Below are 19,137 nucleotides of genomic sequence, written 5' to 3' on the forward strand. Positions count from 1 at the left end.
TTGCAACATTGCGACCTTGGCTGGTTGTTCCACCGGGTTCTTTCTGCAGGATCAGCAACCTGACTCTTGCTTTGTTAATGTCCACGGGAGCTCTTGGTTGAGGCCTACTCGGGCCTGGTGCATAAGTAGTCCGTTTGGTGCATAGGTGCTTTTAGGTTATAATAGCATATATTTCCATGACCAGTATCGTGTTTCCATTATACCTCTCATGGTGGTAACGGGTTTCAAGAGAAGCGTGAGCAAGCGTTATAGATGAGTTCATGATGCGTCTTGCGTTTCTGCATTCTGAAAGCCTATGTAAAAATAATAAAGATGCACGTCCGTGAATATGCCTGTCGCCTACGTCAGAGCACTGAGTATGTTCTTCGTGTAGATTGGTGTGGAGATGTTCAGTGTGTATATTTGTACAGATGTACTTCCCGTTGTCTAGGTCGTCATGGCATCTCTAACGACGTGTGGATTTTAGTCTAGCTGATCCGAGCCGCAGGTGTCGGCATGGCCAGTGTGGGCTGCTGGGCAGGCAGATGGACACATCCGTATGTTCCTGTACTAGGGTACCTGGTCGTCTGGTAAATGGACAAACTCTTCTCGCGGCGGGTGTCTGGGCCGTGACCCTCTAGGCCAAGCGCGAGAGGTGAAGGACGGGAGCCTGGTCTTCCATTCTCCCACTTCACGCTATATGATAACACATCATTTGACCTTGGACATCTGCTGGCATTCACAGTAATTTGGTAATATGGGTCTATACACACTGATATTAACGATACATATGGTGATCCATTCTTGCATGAAATGTATATCACATTACAGTGATATGTAACCATATTATTTGGAGTGTACTTAGGAACAATGCTATGTGGTGACCATTCGTGTTTTGCCAAGGGGTGAATGGTTGTGTTTCATAGCTTTCCGTGATGTCACTTCAGAGTGGGATCAAATGACATCACTTCCTGTGATGTCATCATGGGGTCAAGGGTCATGTGATGTCATTTCCGCTACCGCTGGCTTTTTGATGAATGGACGTCCCTGCAACAGAACCATTCGGGAGCACTGTTACTGCAACCACTTGGCTACCCTGTCTATCCTTATGGAAATGTTCCAAGCCCACAGACTTTTCTATTGAAAACAGAGTTATGTGGGCCCAGAATGTCCCAGAGGTCAGCAAAATATCAATTACTGCTTGTAATGGCTTTGTAATTTAAATCAGTTATTTTTTTTAAATCATATGATTTGCAATAATTTCTATTTAGAGTGTGCTTATTTTCTGTTATTCTTTTTTATCATGCAGACCACTGTTTGTCTCTGGCCACACCTTAGTTTGAGCCCAGCCTTTGGTTATTGCTGCTATTGTTTAACAGTCAGATTCTGTTGACTTTGTGGACGTGCTTCTGCAAGCGTAGTGATTTGTCACCTGCATGTGAACAGACATGGGCTTTTGGAGTTTGCTATTTCTAGGACCCAAGAATTGGACAGATTGACTCGCCATTTGTCTCCTACAGACTCGTGCACTATGGCCCGTATATTTCTTTCCCCACCTTTCTAAAAGGGAACTCATCCTGTGCAGGCAGTGGGCTAGGCTGCTGATGGTTGGGTGGGGGGGAAATCCCTCTTTTTTGAGGGTACACTCTTAACAAAATTTAACCTACAATTCCTTCGACTGTCCATTAGGTCTCTTAGGGGAAGGGTCCAAATGTCTGATCATGTACATTAAGAGAACGAAAACGTTCCGAATAAGTAATTAAACAGCAAAGGCAAAACTCAGAATAAATAGTTACTAGTTATAATTGAGTACCGACCTCACTTCACACTGGGCTCCCCCTGATTGCACAGCGTGCTGCATTGGTTACGGAGAATCGCCCTCTCCCTCACCTGTCCCTCCCCCGAACATCAACATGTAAGCATTTTAAACATTAAAAGGAGGCATGTTAAAATATCACCAGTTTAAAAAGATAAACATCTTTGAGGTCTGCAATCTTCAAAATTCCTGAGGGATACAGAATTCCATCCTGGAAAACACCTACATGTACACATCAGCAAATACAGCAGCGTGGGCCCAACGTGAGACTTTATACACACATGGCGGACTGTGCATACAGTACCTGCTTGGAATAAGAAGGTGGTCTTTTCTCAAAGGTAATGCAATCTGGAATTTTTCTAGAAGCTTGAAATACTGGGACATGTAATTTGCTGGAAACATATTCTTTCGTGAAAGGAACTTCTCCACATTGGAACGGAGTATCACTCCCTTTGAATACTCGGAGGAGCTTTGCACTTTAACCATTAAAATCTGCAAGCATAAAAACATATGGTTAACATTAAAGTAGCTGTACTAAAATGAAATATTTGAAATAGGACCTTCTCAGACAAATGGGCCCTACACAGGGGCACCCGTCAGGGCTGCCCACTCTCCCCGATGCTATACATCATTGCCGCCGAACCCGTAGCCGCATACCTTAGACAGGAATACGGAGATGGGGGCATCGTAATAGACGGGGTGACCCACCTCGTCTCTATGTATGCGGACGACACGCTATTGTACCTACATAACCCCGAACACCTCCTACCCTACATTCTAGAAACACTGGATGGATTTAGCAGATACACGGGTATCCGAATTAACAAAGACAAGTACTGCCTCTACCCTCTTGCCGCACTGTATAAAGAAGACCTAAGATCCTTTCCCTCCCTGGATCTAGAATGGCAAGTGACCGCCTTTAGATACCTGGGAATCACTATACACCGGGACCCATACACGGAACATATTCTCAACACGGTGAGAGCTAAAGACACTCTAGAAAAATCTATGGAATTCTGGGGCAAGCTCCCGCTCTCGATGGCCGGAAGGGCCGGTCTCCTCAAAATGGTCGCTCTTCCCTGCTTACTATACAACTTTACAAACGTTCCCTACAATATCCCCCCTCCTTCTTCAGAAACATAAATAAACTATGTAGACGGTTCCTTTGGCAGGGAGGCAGACACAGGGTGGCACTGGACACACCCCAAAGACCCTACGAGAGGGGAGGAATCAAAGTCCCCAATTTCGAATTGTACTACCTGGCAAGCCAACGATGCGATGGATGGCTGACGAGACCACCACGGACACTAGGCTCCTCCAACCTGCATTGCCCAATCTCCTCCTGAGGGACCTACTATGGGTCCGGAACAGACTCACACAGCCCTTCCCATACCTAATCAAACTTGGAATAAAGCTCTGGAACAGAGCGTGCAGAACCGTGGGGTCAGCTGATCCCTTCTCACCACAAATCCCCATCGCAGCAATTATGGCTTACCAGCCATGGGGCTCTCTCGAATCACGCCCCCAGTGGGAACCCTACAGAGCGGCCACCTTGGGAGACCTAACACGAGACCAGGAGATCATACCCTTCCCTGACCTTGCTGAGACTACGGGATTACCCGCTGGCCAATTTTTGCTCCATAGGGCAGTGACACAAGCCATAATGGTTAGATGGCCCAGAGGCTACCACCCAAAAGACGGAAAACGTGGTCATAGAAACACTATTAAACACAGCCGAAGGCGGCCATGAAACCTCGCGATTGTACGAAACCCTGCTCCAGGGCACGACAAACAGCGAGCTCAAAAGCAAAGCAAAATGGGAAATCGAACTTGGTCAAGACTTTGCAGAGGTCGAATGGGAGAAAATAACTCACTACCACAAAAAAGTTTCTAGGAATGCCCGTTTGCAGCTCATTCAGTTATACATCACCAACAGAGCCTACCTAACACCTGAGGCTATATCCAATTTCAAAAGGAGCTGAGGCCCAAGTATGCCCCAAATGTAAGGAGCCGAGAGCGGGTATGACGCACATGTTCTGGGGCTGCCCGGAGATACGCCACTTCTGGACACAGGTTCAGGAGGGGGTGGCGGACGCAGATATTGAGCTGGAAGTGAACAACCCTGCAGCCTGCATCCTGGGCAGATGCAAACACAACAACAAAAATAAGCCGCTAAACAAACTCAAAGATCTGATTTACATAACTGCGAAGAGACGCATAGCCATGGGATGGAAGAGCCCAAGGGCACCGTATGAGGCACTGTGGTGGGGGGACCTGACGAAATGGATAATGGCGGAGACCGGCGCGTGGGAAATGGCAATCCTCGAACAGAGGCTGGACTCCAGTGGAGAACTGCATCGCTGGGTGGCTTTAACAGAGCCACTACTGCATCCTAATAACTCGGACGATACCTCGGACGGTTCGGACTGTCCTAGCCATCAATCCGACCCATCATAATTGGAAGATAATGTTGACTGTGGTCTTGAGTTGGGGGTGGGGGGGATGCATAGTTCTTTGATTAACGTCTGATATTACAAGTGATGCATACTTTGTTTGTTAAACTGTTAAAACCAATAAATAAATTAAAAAAAAAAAATGAAATATTTGAAATGAGTCGACAGCCAAATAAAAATAACACACATTGTTCCTTTGAGTGCACATATGCCCAACTGATTCCCTATTAATAGGCTGCCACCCCAGCCTTCTACAGAAGGAAGGCAGCATTCATGTTCAATCTGGTACTCCCAAGTCCATGGCTTCTCCCCTCCATTACCAATATCCTGCTGGGATCTCCTCTGGCCTTGTGCATCATGCACATCCAATTGTCAATTCAGAAAAGACCTGGCATAGGCTTAGGATCACTAACTCGCGCATGTACAGTGGCATCCTGCACGCAACTTTGCACGTGCGGTTACGTGTAGTCAGGTCCCGCTATTATTTTGGTGGCCCCCACATGACTGGAAAGGAATGATCCAGGATGTAGCTGTGCAACCCTATCTGGGGAATGGTTGTAGTCTTCAGGCAAATAAGAACCCTTCCCACTAGTAGAACTATCACTTGACCAGTTACTAACATGAGGACAAATGGTCTCCCCAACACCTCTTGAAAGATTAGTAAGGAACCCATCAATGAAATTACAACGCAACCGCTCTAGAAAATCACCTTTTCACGAAATTCAATAAAAACAGAGTAAATAAAACAACATAGATTTATAACCGCCAAGAAAAGACAATACGTTCTTCTGCCATGACGTGGCAGAGACAAGTGGTTTGGAGCGAATGGCAGAGATGAACAAGTTACTTTTTTACCTGGTAACGTTCTTTCGATGGGATGGTCCGATGACGTATTCCATATCTATGACAGGTAATGTCCACAGCTGTGCTGCTTCGGAAAATCTTTTGCGTCTGCGTCCTGCGTCGATGACATCGATGCACCGTCCCCGAGGACCTCCTCCGACAGCCGACGTCACCCGGTGTGAGAAGTAGGACGCACGACGCCCATAGCCTCAGTTATAGTTTTTTCCCAGAACGTGTGCCACCAGTTTTCTGCCAGTCAGACACACAAGGCCTTGCGGAACGCAAGCTGCAATCGCAAAAGAAATTCTGCAGCGGGGCAGGCAGGGAGGGAGCGATATGGAATACGTCGTCGGACCATCCCATCGAAAGAACGTTACCAGGTAAGAAAGTAACTTGTTCTTCGAGGGGATTGGGTCCTCGGACGTATTCCATATCTATGACAGACTCACAAAGCAGTACCAAGCAAGGAGGTGGGAAAGAATTTAGAATACAAGTTTTGCATGCCCAATCAAATTGCGGAATAGAGAACTGCCTTGCCAAAGGCCAGATCTTGCCCCCTGATGGAATCGAGGGAATAGTGACGTACACAAGTATGTACTGAAGCCCAGATGGCTGCATCACAGATGTGACTAATAGGAACTCCCCTCTGCAGGGCAGTAGACGCAGCCACTCCTCTGGTAGAATGGGTCCGCAAGCCAGCCGGAGGGTCCTTACCCGCCAAGCGGTAACACTCGGAGATAGCTAAAATAATCCAATGAGACAAAGTCAGTTTCGTCACAGCTTGTCCCAAACGCTTTCCAGCGTTACCAATGAAAAGTTGATCGTCCACTCTGACCCGGGACATGCGCGAGATATAAAAGCTCAACGCTCTCCTAGGATCAAGCCTATGGAGCCTCTCCTCTTCCTTACCAGGATGTGGAGGAGGATAGAACGCCGGAAGAACAACCTTCTGGCTCAAATGAAATTCCGAAACCACCTTCGGAAGAAAAGAAGGACGAACGCTATGGACAACCCTGTCCTTGTGAAATACAGTGACGGGTGGCTTAACTGAAAGTGCCTGTAACTCACTCACTCTGCGAGCAGAAGTAACCGCAACTAAAAACACGGTTTTCAGAGTTAACAGCTCAAAGGGCAAGAATGTAAAGGCTCAAACGGAGCACCCATAAGAAACTTAAGAACAAGGTTCAAATCCCAACCTGGCACCAAAAAAGGTGACGGAGGGAACACATTAGTGAGCCCTTTCAAAAACTGCGAAATTAAAGGAATCTTAAAATAGGAACACTATTCAGGCGAGCGCTTAAATATGGACAGCGCCGCCAGGTAACCTTTAATGGTACCCACTTGCAAGCCCCTGTGGGCCAAAGAAAGCAAAAAAGACAAAACTATGGGAATGTCGCATTCAAAAGGATCCACATTCTGAACTCTGCACCAGTCGCAGAACTTGCTCCAACGGCAACGGTACAGAGACTTAGTTGCCGGCCGCCTGGCCGAGAGCAACACCTCCATCACGTCTTCAGGGAGGTCCCAATCCTTATACCTCAACCTTTCAGAAGCCAAGCGTGAAGATTGAGGGATCCGACCTCTGGATGGAGAACCTGACCCCCCTCCCGCGAGAGCAGATCATCTCGGTAGGGAAGACGACGTGGAGGGCAGATGGACAAGTCTAGAAGGTCCGGGTACCACGTCCTCCGGGCCCACGGCGGAGCAATGAGGATCATCCGGGAACCGAACCTCCGTAACCTCAGCAACACTTGCGGGATGACGGGGACTGGAGGAAACGCATACAGCAATGGAAATGACCACTCCACCACGAACGCGTCTCCTAAGGCTCCTCTTGGAGGAAATTCCCGTGAGCAAAACCTTTCGCACTTCCGGTTGACACTGGAGACTAAGAGATCCACTTGAGGGGTCCCCCAAAGGGCGAAGATCTCCAGGAGAATCTCCTGAGCCAGCTCCCACTCGTGAGAGATTGCGCACTGCCTGCTCAGAGCGTCCGTCGTCTCGTTGTCGTTTCCGGCCAGATGAACTGCCGAGATCGACACTTCCTGCTGGATGGCCCAGAACTCGAGCTGCATCGCTGCCCTGCACAGCAGAAGTGACCCTGCCTCCCCCTTTTTGTTGAGGTAGTGCATGGCTACCGTGTTGTCTGTCAGAATCAGGACACTCTTCCCGCGCACAGTCGGCAGAAAAGCCTTCATGGATAGCCTGACGGCCCTCAGCTCCAACAGATTGATATGGAGTCTGGACTCCGACAGAGACCAACGACCGCTGACTGTCAGCTCGTTGGCATGAGCTCCCCATCCCGTGAGGGATGCGTCCGTCACGATCGTCACCTCCGGCCAGGGCAGCCAAAATGGGGCACCCTTCATCAGATTGCCCTCGACGGCTCACCACAGAAGGTCCCGGGCTACCGAGGGCGGCACCTGAACAGGGTCCCACAGCCTGCCGGAGTACTGAGACCACTGGAGCTTGAGCGCCCACTGCAAAGATCTCATCAGCAGACGAGCCTCTGGCACCAGAAGAATGCAGGATGCCATGAGGCCGAGCAGTCTCAAGAACTCAGACGCTGGCAGAGTCTGGGCAAACAAACTTGTGCACCATCTGCTGAATGTGAAGAGCCCTCACCTGAGGAGGAAAACACTGCCCCAGGGACGTGTCGAACACTGCTCCGATGTACTGGAGCCGCTGCGTTGGTGTCAAATGGGACTTCTTTAAATTGAGGGAGAAGCCCAGCCTGTGAAGGGAGTGGCAGGTGACGGACAGATGATCCAGGACCTGCTCGCGAGAGCTCCCCCTGATCAACCAATCGTCCAGGTAGGGGTAGACGTCAATCCCCCCCTTTCCTGAGATGCGCTGCCACCACCACGAGTTTGGTCAAAACCCTCGGGGCGGAGGTCAATCCGAACGGCAGGACCCGAAACTGAAAGTGCGAGTCGCCAACCGCAAACCTCAGGTACTTCTTGTGCTTGGGATGGATCGGCACATGGAAGTAAGCATCCTTGAGGTCGAGAGACACCAACCAGTCCTGAAGTTGAAGGGCCTGGAGGACTTGAGAAAGAGTCACCATCTTGAACTTGTCCTTCCTCAGGAGTTTGTTCAAACTGCGTAAATCCATGATGGGTCTCAATCCCCCATCTTCCTTTGAAATAAAAAAAATAATACCATCCCTTGTTCTTCTCCGCTACAGGCACCAGTTCTATGGCGCCTTTCTCCAGCAGGGCTTGAATTGCCTGCGCAAGGAGCGGATCCGGACCCTTCAAAGAGAGGTTCCCTGGTGGATTGTCGTGAGGCCTCTGCCGAAAAGGGAAGACAGTAGCCGTGGGTTATGATCTCCAGAACCCACACATCTGAAGTAATGGCTTGCCACTCTACAAGATGCTGCGCCAGCCTTCCCCCAACCGGCGAACCATGGGACCTGGCCTCATGACTGAATGGTAGCGGCTGCGGCGTTGCCTGAGGGCAAAGAGGCAACTGCCCGAGAGGCCTTGGCACCTCGAGTACCTTTGTTTCCACCTCTGGCACTCTTACGATGGCCTCTTTGACTGCTAGCTCCTCTCACTTTACTGAAGGACGAGTAATAGCGAAAGGAACCTCCCCTCCATTGCTATCCCCTAGGACGAAAAGGCGGAGGTTGGCGAACTGCAGCGCCCAACGACTTTGCTGCAGCTTTCGAGGTCTGCAACCTCTCAAGGCTTTGGTCAGCCTTGCTGCCAAAAAGTTGTTCACCGTCAAAGGGCATGTTGAGGAGCCGGGACTGCACATCAGGAGCGAATCCAGACTTCCTCAACCACACAAACCTGCGCATTACGGTGCTCGCCGCCATGGACCGGCTGACACAATCCGCCAAGTCCAGACCCGAAAGAACGGCCTCACACATGGCATCCTTGCCATCCTGAACCATAGCAAGGAAACCATCCCGTTCGTCCCCTTCGGGAATATGATCAGACGCTAATGCAACACAGTTCCACAGAGTGTGAGTGAAACGAGACAAGGCACATATGGAGTTGGCCGCCTGAAGCGCCATACCCCCAGAAGAAAACACTTTCTTCGCCCAGCCGTCAAAACGTTTGTCGTCCCTATCCGGAGGGATGGTAGGATACGACGCCTGCTTTGCCGGGGCCGTAGCCGCCTGCACCACCAAACTCTCCAGGGTGGGAGTGCCTAGACAAGTAGCACGGGTCGCTACTGGCTGGACGGTATTTTCACGACAAAGACTTTCCCTCTGTCGGGAGACTCTTCGGAGCAGTCCAAGCCGCCGCCGCCACCCTTCTCTGCAAAGCCATATGAAAAAGCAAAACCGGGTCAGTGGGTGGACCGAGATCAAGGATGTCCGTGAGATCATCCTGATCGAACTCCCCTAGGGGAGCTGACCAACCCAAGTACTCGATAACCAGAGACATAAGGCGCTGATGAATCGGCATGAGTGCCAGGCTCCGGCCGACAAAACTCCACCTCCGGAGAGGTGTCCAGTCCACTGGCATCATGCAGTGACCACCTCAGGTCATCAAACTGACTATGGCCCGAGATAAGGTCATCTGGAACCGTAACCGGAACCAGGCCACCATCAGAGCCTTCATCACCCTCTGAAATGTACTCCAGGCGGGAAGAGGAAGACCTCTGCGGACCAAAGCAGTGCCGGACCTTAGCCACAGCCTTTTTAGGGGCAAACCCCGTGCCACGAGGCCCCTCCGACACCATCGCCTCAAAAGGCGTCGAGGGCGCCGGCGTCGACAGAAAAGGCGTTGAGGGCGCCGAACGAGTCGGCGTCGAGCGAATCGGCGTCGACGTCAGCTGCAACGCCTCCAGTATCGGCGGCGTCGACACAGTCCTCGAAGCCGGAGCTCCGAGCGTGTCTCTGGACAACCTGGGCGCCGACGACCCCCTGGAAGACGGAACCTCGAGAGAAATTGTCGATGACCTCGGTGCCGTAGGTGTCAACGTCTTCTTCGAAGACGGCACAGGATCACGCGGTCTCGAGCGTGTCGAGGACCGGGACCTGGAACGGGCATGGCGAGAACGGCTACCCGTGCCGACCACCCGAGCCCGAAAGCGTACGGGCGGTGTGTCTCGACCGGTGCCGACTGACCCCACTCGGAGGCGCAGACAGACCGGTGCCCTGCGATTCCAGAATCGCTAGCATCTGCTTCCCGAAGGAAGCCCATTCCTCCGGTGTCGCTTGCATGGAGGGATAAGCGACCCGCCGATGGGCGGAGTCCTCGGAAGAGGACGGGGAAGGCGACCTATGCCGGCACTTCCTGGAATGCCTAGAAGAGGCGGAAGAGTGGCGAGACCGACTCCTGGAAGGAGACCCACCGGACTTCCGACGATGACGCGGAGAGTCACCCCTTGAGTCATCGGTCGAAAGCCCCGCACACCTCGACTTCCGGGGCTTAGACGCCCGACCTACCGACAGTTTCTTCTTGCGTTCTCGCAAGGCCTTCGCAGTGAGCGACTGGCAGTCGACACAGTCGTCCATATCGTGGGCCTCCCCGAGGCACCAGAGGCAGGTTTTGTGCGAGTCTGTGACCGACATCTTGGACCCACAATCCCCACAGTTCTTGAAGCCCGGACGCGGGGTCGAAGATGAAAAAGACATTGCCACTAACAGGTCTTCACACCAACCGAACAGGTTCAACGAACCGAGAAAGAAAACAGCAACTCTAACGAGTCGAGGAGTACCGAGATTCACGAAGCGAACACGTTCGCCGAAAAAACAGAACTGAGGCTATGGGCGTCGTGCGTCCTACTTATCACATCGGGTGCCGTCGGAGGAGGTCCTCGGGGACGGCGCATCGACGTCATCGACGCAGGACGCAGACGCAAAAGATTTTCTGAAGCAGCACAGCTGTGGACATTACCTGTCATAGATATGGAATACGTCGGAGGACCCAATCCCCTCGAATCTTAGAGCTGCAACTTGCCTCTTCAGTTCAGATGCTTGCATGTCCCGAGGCTCATGGAAAATGTTTTATTTCATTTTTTTAAAGCTACTTATTGTTATTCCAAGAGCACAGCACACTATAAAACTCGGACCTACACATAAAATACAGTGTACGTCTTGGCAGGAATTCGTCATACTGAATGTAAAATACATTGGAGTTAATGTAATGGTACATTTCACAAACCTGTGCCATGATTTTACAGAGCCACTGAGGATCCACAAAATATAGATCTCGCAGGTGCAGCGCCGGATCTTCAAAGTGCAAGAGCACACCTGCGGAAAGAAAGACTTCAGTCAGCAGAGCTTAGGGCAGTGTTGCAAACTAAGATGGCTCTACTATGCCACGTGTACTTCATGTCTCTAGGACCCCTGCTGAGCCTCAACATCTGGTAAACAGGTGGCTGTTGCATTTAAACCTACCTTTCTTAAGTGGACACCAATTTCATTTTTCTAGTCCTTAATCTCATGTAGTGCCAATTCTCGCTGGGAAGCTATAACATGTGTTGACTGTTAATTCTTATTTTATCCTCATCCCATGCATTTCTCAATCCCATGCATTTCTCACAAGGAAATATTTCTGAAGCATACTCCTACAGTTGCCATGGCACTCATGAGACAGAAGGGCAACCACTGCTTCACACCCGCCCCCACCACCCGCAACCCCTCTGACACAAAACAGCGGCAATTCCTTTCAACAGCCATAAAACTTGCACCTTTGCCTCTTTCAGGGCCTGATCATGAGTTGGGCGGTATTTCGGCTGGGATACCGCCCAACTTTATTAGCGTTACCGCCCACCCATCTGGCAGTATTAACTCTGGATCACAGGTTGGGCACCAACTGTAAGTCCACATTGGGTCCCAATGGGGAATTGTCGGCGCAATTACCGCACGGTAATACCGCCGGCAGTAATTGCGCAATCAATTGGCATTTTCCCAGCAAGTTTAACCACTGCTCAGAGCTGGGGGTAAAGAAGTCAGACTCATGATAGGGCCAGCCCTTAAATGCGGCAGTTAATAGCATTACTGCGGCATTTAAGGGCTACCCCCCTCGTGATGAGGCCCTTAGTCTTGGTGTTAAGATATCATAGTTAGCCTCAATACAAAGAAGCGAACCAATTATTGTCAAATAGAGAACGAGATGCAACAATGTATTATCTCGTCCTGAACAACACACTGTTGAGCCTTCGAATTGGAGGCAATGTCACGAAAATCACAAAAAATTGTACGAAATTTTGATTTAGTGGAGCACAGCATTCTGGTCAGAAGGTTAACTCAATGCGCTCGTTTTTCAGCATCTGCTGCTGCTTGGCTAAAAACCCTCTTAGCTAATGGGACAAGGAGAGTGTACAGCAAGTTTGCTCAAGCTGATGACATCAATGTTCCATTTGGAGTGCAGCAGGGATCGTGCCTCTCCCCATCCCTTCCAAATATCTCCACAAAGCCATTATTTGAGCTTCTGGAGTCGAAAGGGATCATGCTGACGACACTCAGTGCCTCATCCTCCTGTCGGAGGATTATAAAAAAGAAACTCAGGTCGCGAATGGGGTGTACGCAATTTTCCAGGCTTGAATGCTGAAAAATGGCATAGCCCTTAACAACTCCAAGACATAACTTATGTTTACAGGGACTGGCGCAAGACTGAAGAAACTTAGACGGGACTATGAAACGTTAACATCGCAAATTGCTCCATTGCGACGTTACATGAAGTAAATACGCGTGGAATGAAGGCACATGTTATACAAGGTGGTCTCCCTCCTATGCCTGTTACATCAGCATTTATGTGAACTTCGTCCATTCTTATCAGAAAAGAGTCACGCCAGTGCTGCGTGCGCTGTTGTGGGTGTCAAGCACGAGTACTGCGGTATGTTGCTGTTAGGATCGGAGCAAGGTGAATTGGGTAAACTCTAAGGTGTCCCGAACAGTGCAGTACGAGCGGTAATAGGGTTGGGTCGCAGAGAACACATAAACCAAGCCAGGAAAGCTCTGCCCTGGCTCCCAGTGGAGGCGAAAATTGTTTTTCGATCTCTCACAGTGGCGCATAAACGTCTCTTTGAAACGGGGCCAGAATATCAATCGGAAAAACTCTCCTGGCTGCAGGGAGGTTGTTGAGATCAAATGATTCCAACTTGATGATGGTGCCAAAAGCAAGTTTGTCTATTACTGGCCGAGGGGCATTCCATTATAGGGTGAAGACATTGCGGCGATGTGAGTCTCTCGGACTGTTTAAAAGCACATTGAAGAGTCACTTATTTACATAGACATTGGTTTGATGATCGCCTTCTGGTTTCCATTGCCCATTTGACATGCTCAGCGCCTGATGCCTATGGACTTGTTCCTTTGATGCTATATACATATTAATAGAACAGACATCGAGGAGTGACAGACCAAACAATGTTTATGTATTGTACACAGAGGTCAAGTCCTAAAAATTAAAGTGGGGGCTCATCAATAAAACAATGGGATGTGACGTTGCCAGAAATTAGCATATCAAGGTAAAATATGCACATTTAATTAAATTGGCTTTGCATTACCACCCGAATTGTACAGCACGAATTGCATTTGCCTTTCATAAAATCAACACACACACAAACCCAAGAGGATATTTTCTTCTAATAGTATTTTTGAAAATGTTAAAAGGTGTGCATGTTTTAAACTCCAAGAACCAATACCAATGTTTTCCCTGGGACTTGCAGTACGGAAATAGGACATTTCACCTTTAGTTGTTTGCAATTTCTCATCAGGTTATATAGTGCAATGATCCAAACCTGGTTCGATCCCTGAGGTCGGCTTTAATTAATACATTCAAAGAGGACATTCACCATTTCTCATTTTAGCTGCGGTGACCCTTGGAAAAAAGTGGGCGAACTGCATCCACCCGCTTGTACCCCCGACTTGAGCCCTGATTGTACAGTTGCAGCAGGAGATGGTGTGGGCTAGGGTATTATTAATTTAGTCTTGAAATTGTTTATTGAATTTGTGAGTCGACCTGAAATTCCTGGCCCAGAAGCAGCAGATCAAGCCCATGAAACGAACTACAGGAATTAAGGCAAAAACGGTCATAACTGATCAATACTGGTGTGGATTCAGAATTCTGTGACTAAGAAGTAGACGTCCAGACAGAGAAAGACAAAAAAAAATAACAGAACAAAAAAGAACAAATACACATTTCTAACCAAATTATTTGAATAAAAACACGTATATCAAATAACTTGTGGCGATTTATGCAAAGTAATTGTATGGAACTCGTGGTGGCAACAGTAAAGACAGACACAAGTGATCACGGTTCAAGGGTGTTGATTAAACTGTTAATGCAGGGTGGAAAAACACCTAAACTAAACCTAAACCTAAATCTAAGATGGGAGCAATGGTCAACCATCAAATGAAAATAAGGTGGCCCTAGTGGCATTGAGTCAAAATAAAAGGCCTATACTAAGAAAACCTATTGCCAATTCCTTATGCTAAATACAAAAGAGTGTGGGATAGGGTTTTAAATAAAGGGAAAGTGTTCACAAATAATAAGTCAGGATGTGATTGACTTGAGGTCTCGCTTCCCCACGTTTTTTAGCACGGGACAAGGTGGGACTTTGGAGCACAGCTCGAGCCTTCCCAGCATAAGCTAATTCCGTTGCAGCTATCATGCTCTTCTTTGGTTCAAAACAAAGTCTCTTGCCTTCGAGGCCTGATGCTCTTAAACAAAACACAAAGTTTGTGTTCTATGAACAGGATGGCTGATGACTTCACCCTTGGGTCCCCCTCTTCTGGGCGCTGACCCCTCATACACTTGTAACAATTTAACAAGACAGTTACTTTTTCAGTGAACTTTGGGTGGTGACTTTATACCCCTGGATCTCCCTCAGCCGGGCACCGAATCCCAAATAACAAGGGGCACAGTTCATATCCCCTTGTCTTACACTGCTTCTCACTTTCACAATTCTTAAACAAATCTTTGGGCCATGCCCCTGTTTTCAGCATCCCTCTTCTGGGTTCATTCTCGCCAACTTTACAAAACGATTCTTCATGGGAGTTTCAGACCGCACCGCTTTTCATTAGCATCCCTTGTGCAGGTTCACTCTTGCTAATTTCCACAAAACATAGTTCATGTGCTAATTCTCAACATGCAGGATTCACTTGCCTTAGCTTTCAACACGTGGGATTCACTTCCCTTAGCTTTCAACAGTTCTCTGTCGGTCAAAGACTTTCGAGGTACAGAGGATTTTGCGAGACCCCCTGTATGACCACTTTGACCCTCCTTCGCCTCTTCCCAAAGCCTTCTGGTAATGGTAGTCTTTTAACATTGGGTAATCGTCCAGAGATTCTTGAGTGAGCACCCACAAGGTGCCGGACTCCTCTACTGCTGGTTTTCCCCCTTCCAAAATATTAACAATTCTTTGTTCAAAGTTCAAATAGACACTTTGCTACTTTTGGTTCAACACAGTTCCGTTTCTTATTGGTTCTCCCCACGATTCACCGGGTGGGCTGAACCGCTTAGCTTTCCTTCTACTTGGAGTCAAGGTTGGTACCATCAAGACAAGCGTCTCCCCTCGGCTTGGCAATCAGCGGAGGAGGGTCTCGTTTACCAAAGACATCTGCTGCAAGACACGTTGGCTACTGTTCGCGGGCTTATCGCTCGCTCTGCTGAGGCTTCACGGGTCTTGGGCGGAAAGGACAAGGTTGACTCTCTCCTTGCCACCCTCTCAGACTGTGCCGTTTTTCTCCTCCTCTAGAACCGCCGTGCTGAGTTAGTTCTTATGTCGTGCCGTCTGCCTTGCTCGTACTGTGCTGTTGCGCTTCACCTTTTATGCCTGTGGGGAAAGGAAAGGGTCGTCAGGTGTGTGTGTGTGATTCTGGTCAATTGCCTGACCTTGCTTGACCCTTGTATTGGGAAATGTCAGGAAAACAGCTTTGATGTCAGTCTGCTATCTTTCATGTTGTGCAAAAGTGTTTGTGCAGGAAAAGGGGAGGGGGACAGGGTTTTAGAATGTCCCACGTGGTAGGATACGGAAAAGGTGTTGGAAGAAGGGGGTATACCACGTCTCACCCGTTGGTGTCCCACTACCATTCCGCAAGGACCCCCCATCCAGGTGATCCTCCCTCACTGGTCCACCCCAAGGAACTGGATTCAATAGCGATGTCCGTGTCCTGGCCACCCCGATGACATACCCCCGGGGACTAGCCATGGAGACATGGTCAGGTTTCTCACATAATACAGGGCAGAGCGTCACAAGGTGTTACATTTGGTTATGTTGATGAAAGTAGTCGGGTGAAAAAGAATATTGCTGGCAAAGTGAGACAAAGCTAGCTACTTGCTGAGCAGGCTTGGTAAAAGTGTAATGACGTCAGTTGCCTCTGAAAATAGAGATGGGTGTTCATGACCAAACTGCATATGTTGTGTCTGAGTATACCCAGGAACAAGAAAGACAATTTACTTGTAAGCCAGTCCTTTCAATGGATGAATTTAATATACCTTCAAATTTAAGATCTCAGCCCCTAAGAATATTGGAACACTGGCTCAGAGAGCCATGCACAAAGCTCTTTGACTTACACAGCAAAGCAACATGGTGTATAGCCATCTATACCTTACAGAGAGTGTGACAAGATCTCCTTTCTGAGGCAAGGAAATGCAGCGAGAGGGATCCTGGAGAGAGGTGAAGGCTAACCACTCCATGTTGCCAACCCCGGTGTAGACATATGTAAGATCCCCCAAACATCTCCATTAATGAATTCTGTGTTCAGGCCACTCGTACACCCCCAACCGTAGTCACAAAAAGATTTAGCGTAATTGAAGATTTACCATATGATTGCTGCTCTCCCATCCAGAATGCGGGACACATGGTGGGAAAAGATATGACATGATTGCGGACAAACTGAGCGATTAGGAACATAGGCATTAGTGAGAATTTATCAGATAGTGACAAGACCAAGTCAGACAACAGGAATCCAAAACACACAATCATTGCAATACGGAGTGAGCTTGAAGCCCACAACGCAGCTGGAGAAAGCCACAGAGTAATCAGGCAACCACCATAACACAGCCATATAATTCTAAAATGGCAGCAGTGCATTTCAAGAGCTCGGGCAGGTAACAGCAGTCCAACATTACCACAGAGACAACAGCCATAAGTGGGGATGGAGTAGCAAAGGCACACCATCCAATCGTAATTTAAAGCCAATAACGCAAGCAGAGATCACACACCGACCTTCATTGTACCCGTTAGACACAAAGCCCCAGATCTAAAAGGAGGCGGCCATTTTCACCAGATTAGGGAGTTTGGAGATGGTTTTGCATTGTGGAAGCATAGGAGAAATAATGGGGAAAGAAGAATGTAAAGGATACCACTGGTGAAGGAGAAGGGAAAGCACAGGAGAGAGAGGGGGAAAGGAAGGAGATGGGAGAGGAGGGCATTGGAGAAGGGACATCTGAGTGAAGGGCGGAAGTTGGAGGAAGGTGGAGGTCATCAGAGGTAGAGGAGGGTAGAACATAAAGGAAGGTGTCTGTAAAGGGCACATGGAAAAAACAGGAATGGAGAAGGAAAGGGGACTAACAGCTGGAAGGGATGAGTAGAGGTGGGTGGTGAAACAAGTGGGGTCAAGGCTGGGGGTAAAGCGAGGAACTAGGGCAAATGAAGCAAAAAGTCTGGCAGATTTGGGCAAAGAGACTGATACCGCTCAAGCCTAAAAACCCAAGAGAAGCACTGAGCTAGACAAGCAATCAGGATAGCCAGGTGATAAAGTCTAAAAGGACTGGCACACCCACCAAATATTATTTTCTTAGAAAAGTCAAGTTGCGTGAAAATCAAAGGAGAATCAGGAGGAGGCTGATTGTAACAGTCAAAAAGAGCAAACTCATGACTCTGGTGGAGAAGCCATGATTCCCTCAATGGAACCAAACGGAACATCTTGGGGTAGCAAAGAGCCTGGGGAAGGCTCATGGTACAGAAACACAAAGACTCCTCTGGAAACCAATACCAACAAGACATACTGGAAAGTCGGAGTTGAGAGAAACCATTAGAAACGCCAATTCTGCATGGTTTCTGCAGACTAGAATTCTGAGAGGACTTAAACCCTGAGACCAACACGCATTGATACAGATGGCTGTGCAGTGGGCTCATGAGACACAAGCCAGCAATGACACAGGAGGGTGCTGTGCCAATGACAGCTACCATCACTGACTAGGGGCACATTTTAAATGCAGCCTGACAATCAAGCCCAAGGGCTGGTGGTTAAAAAATCAACTCATCTGACAGCCAAGCAAAAAACCTCCAGGGAATGACAATGTTCACCAGCAACCACCAGAAGGGGCTTCTCCAGGGCATATTAAGCCCAGAAACTTGTGAGGGTGTGCACCTAATACTATGAAGAAAGGTTTACTGGGATCACGACTGAAGACAGGACAAGACATCTTGAATCAGAACCACGGCCCTAAAATAGAATAGCTTTGATCCTTGTAAACTTTTCTTTCACTCAAAATCGGAAGGCTAAGTAGCCCTGTTTGGCTACCTTGATTCCACCACCTCTGGTACACACAAGCATTATTTTTTATCTTTAAACAAGCGTGAAGTAATCTGCCAAAACATTAGGTTTCGACAGGGAGCATAGCAGTGCTGTACAGACCCATGATATGCACATAGACTATTAACTGGCCCCCCATGAAGGCATGCTAGTGTTTAAAGGAGGCTTGCAGTTCAGTGAAAGTCAGTTTATGAAATGGCCACCAGTTCATGCTGGAAACGGTTCAGGATTGAAAAGGATTAGATACATAAAGCATCATGTCATGTGGTCTAGCTGGTAAGGGAGAACAACCACTTAGCCTATCTTTGTGCTAGCCCTAAACAAAAGCCGTGATGTCCCAAGTACTACAATATAGTTTATCTATTATTTTACTCCCAACTTGCCCTGGAAAGCGTACTGAATGTATATATTACATTGTTACTTCCCACATAGGCACCCATAACACTTCTAATATATTGCACGCTTTTACTGCCTCCCATCTTTTCACCCTTAGGAATGTGCGCTACAATGTACTCATATCTACATATCCCTACAAAAGTGCATTAAACAGTTTCATTTCCATACTATTGTGCCCCACATCTGGGTCCCCTGTGAAA

The 19,137-nt window shown here is 48.5% G+C and overlaps 1 protein-coding gene across 1 annotated transcript in view; it reads right to left on the reverse strand.

The window, feature by feature from the left end:
- Positions 1-19,137, reverse strand: part of LRRK2 (leucine rich repeat kinase 2) — a 2,398,611-nt gene that overhangs the window by 1,061,684 nt on the left and 1,317,790 nt on the right. The window contains exons 33-34 of the mRNA XM_069629211.1: positions 11,217-11,305; positions 2,100-2,287 (exon numbers count right to left, since the gene is read on the reverse strand). Of these exons, the coding sequence (XP_069485312.1) occupies positions 2,100-2,287; positions 11,217-11,305 (277 nt within the window). The remainder of the gene's footprint in view (positions 1-2,099; positions 2,288-11,216; positions 11,306-19,137) is intronic.

The sequence above is a fragment of the Ambystoma mexicanum genome, chromosome 12, assembly GCF_040938575.1.
Source record: "Ambystoma mexicanum isolate Mex_15411 chromosome 12, UKY_AmexF1_1, whole genome shotgun sequence".
Taxonomy (NCBI): domain Eukaryota; kingdom Metazoa; phylum Chordata; class Amphibia; order Caudata; family Ambystomatidae; genus Ambystoma; species Ambystoma mexicanum.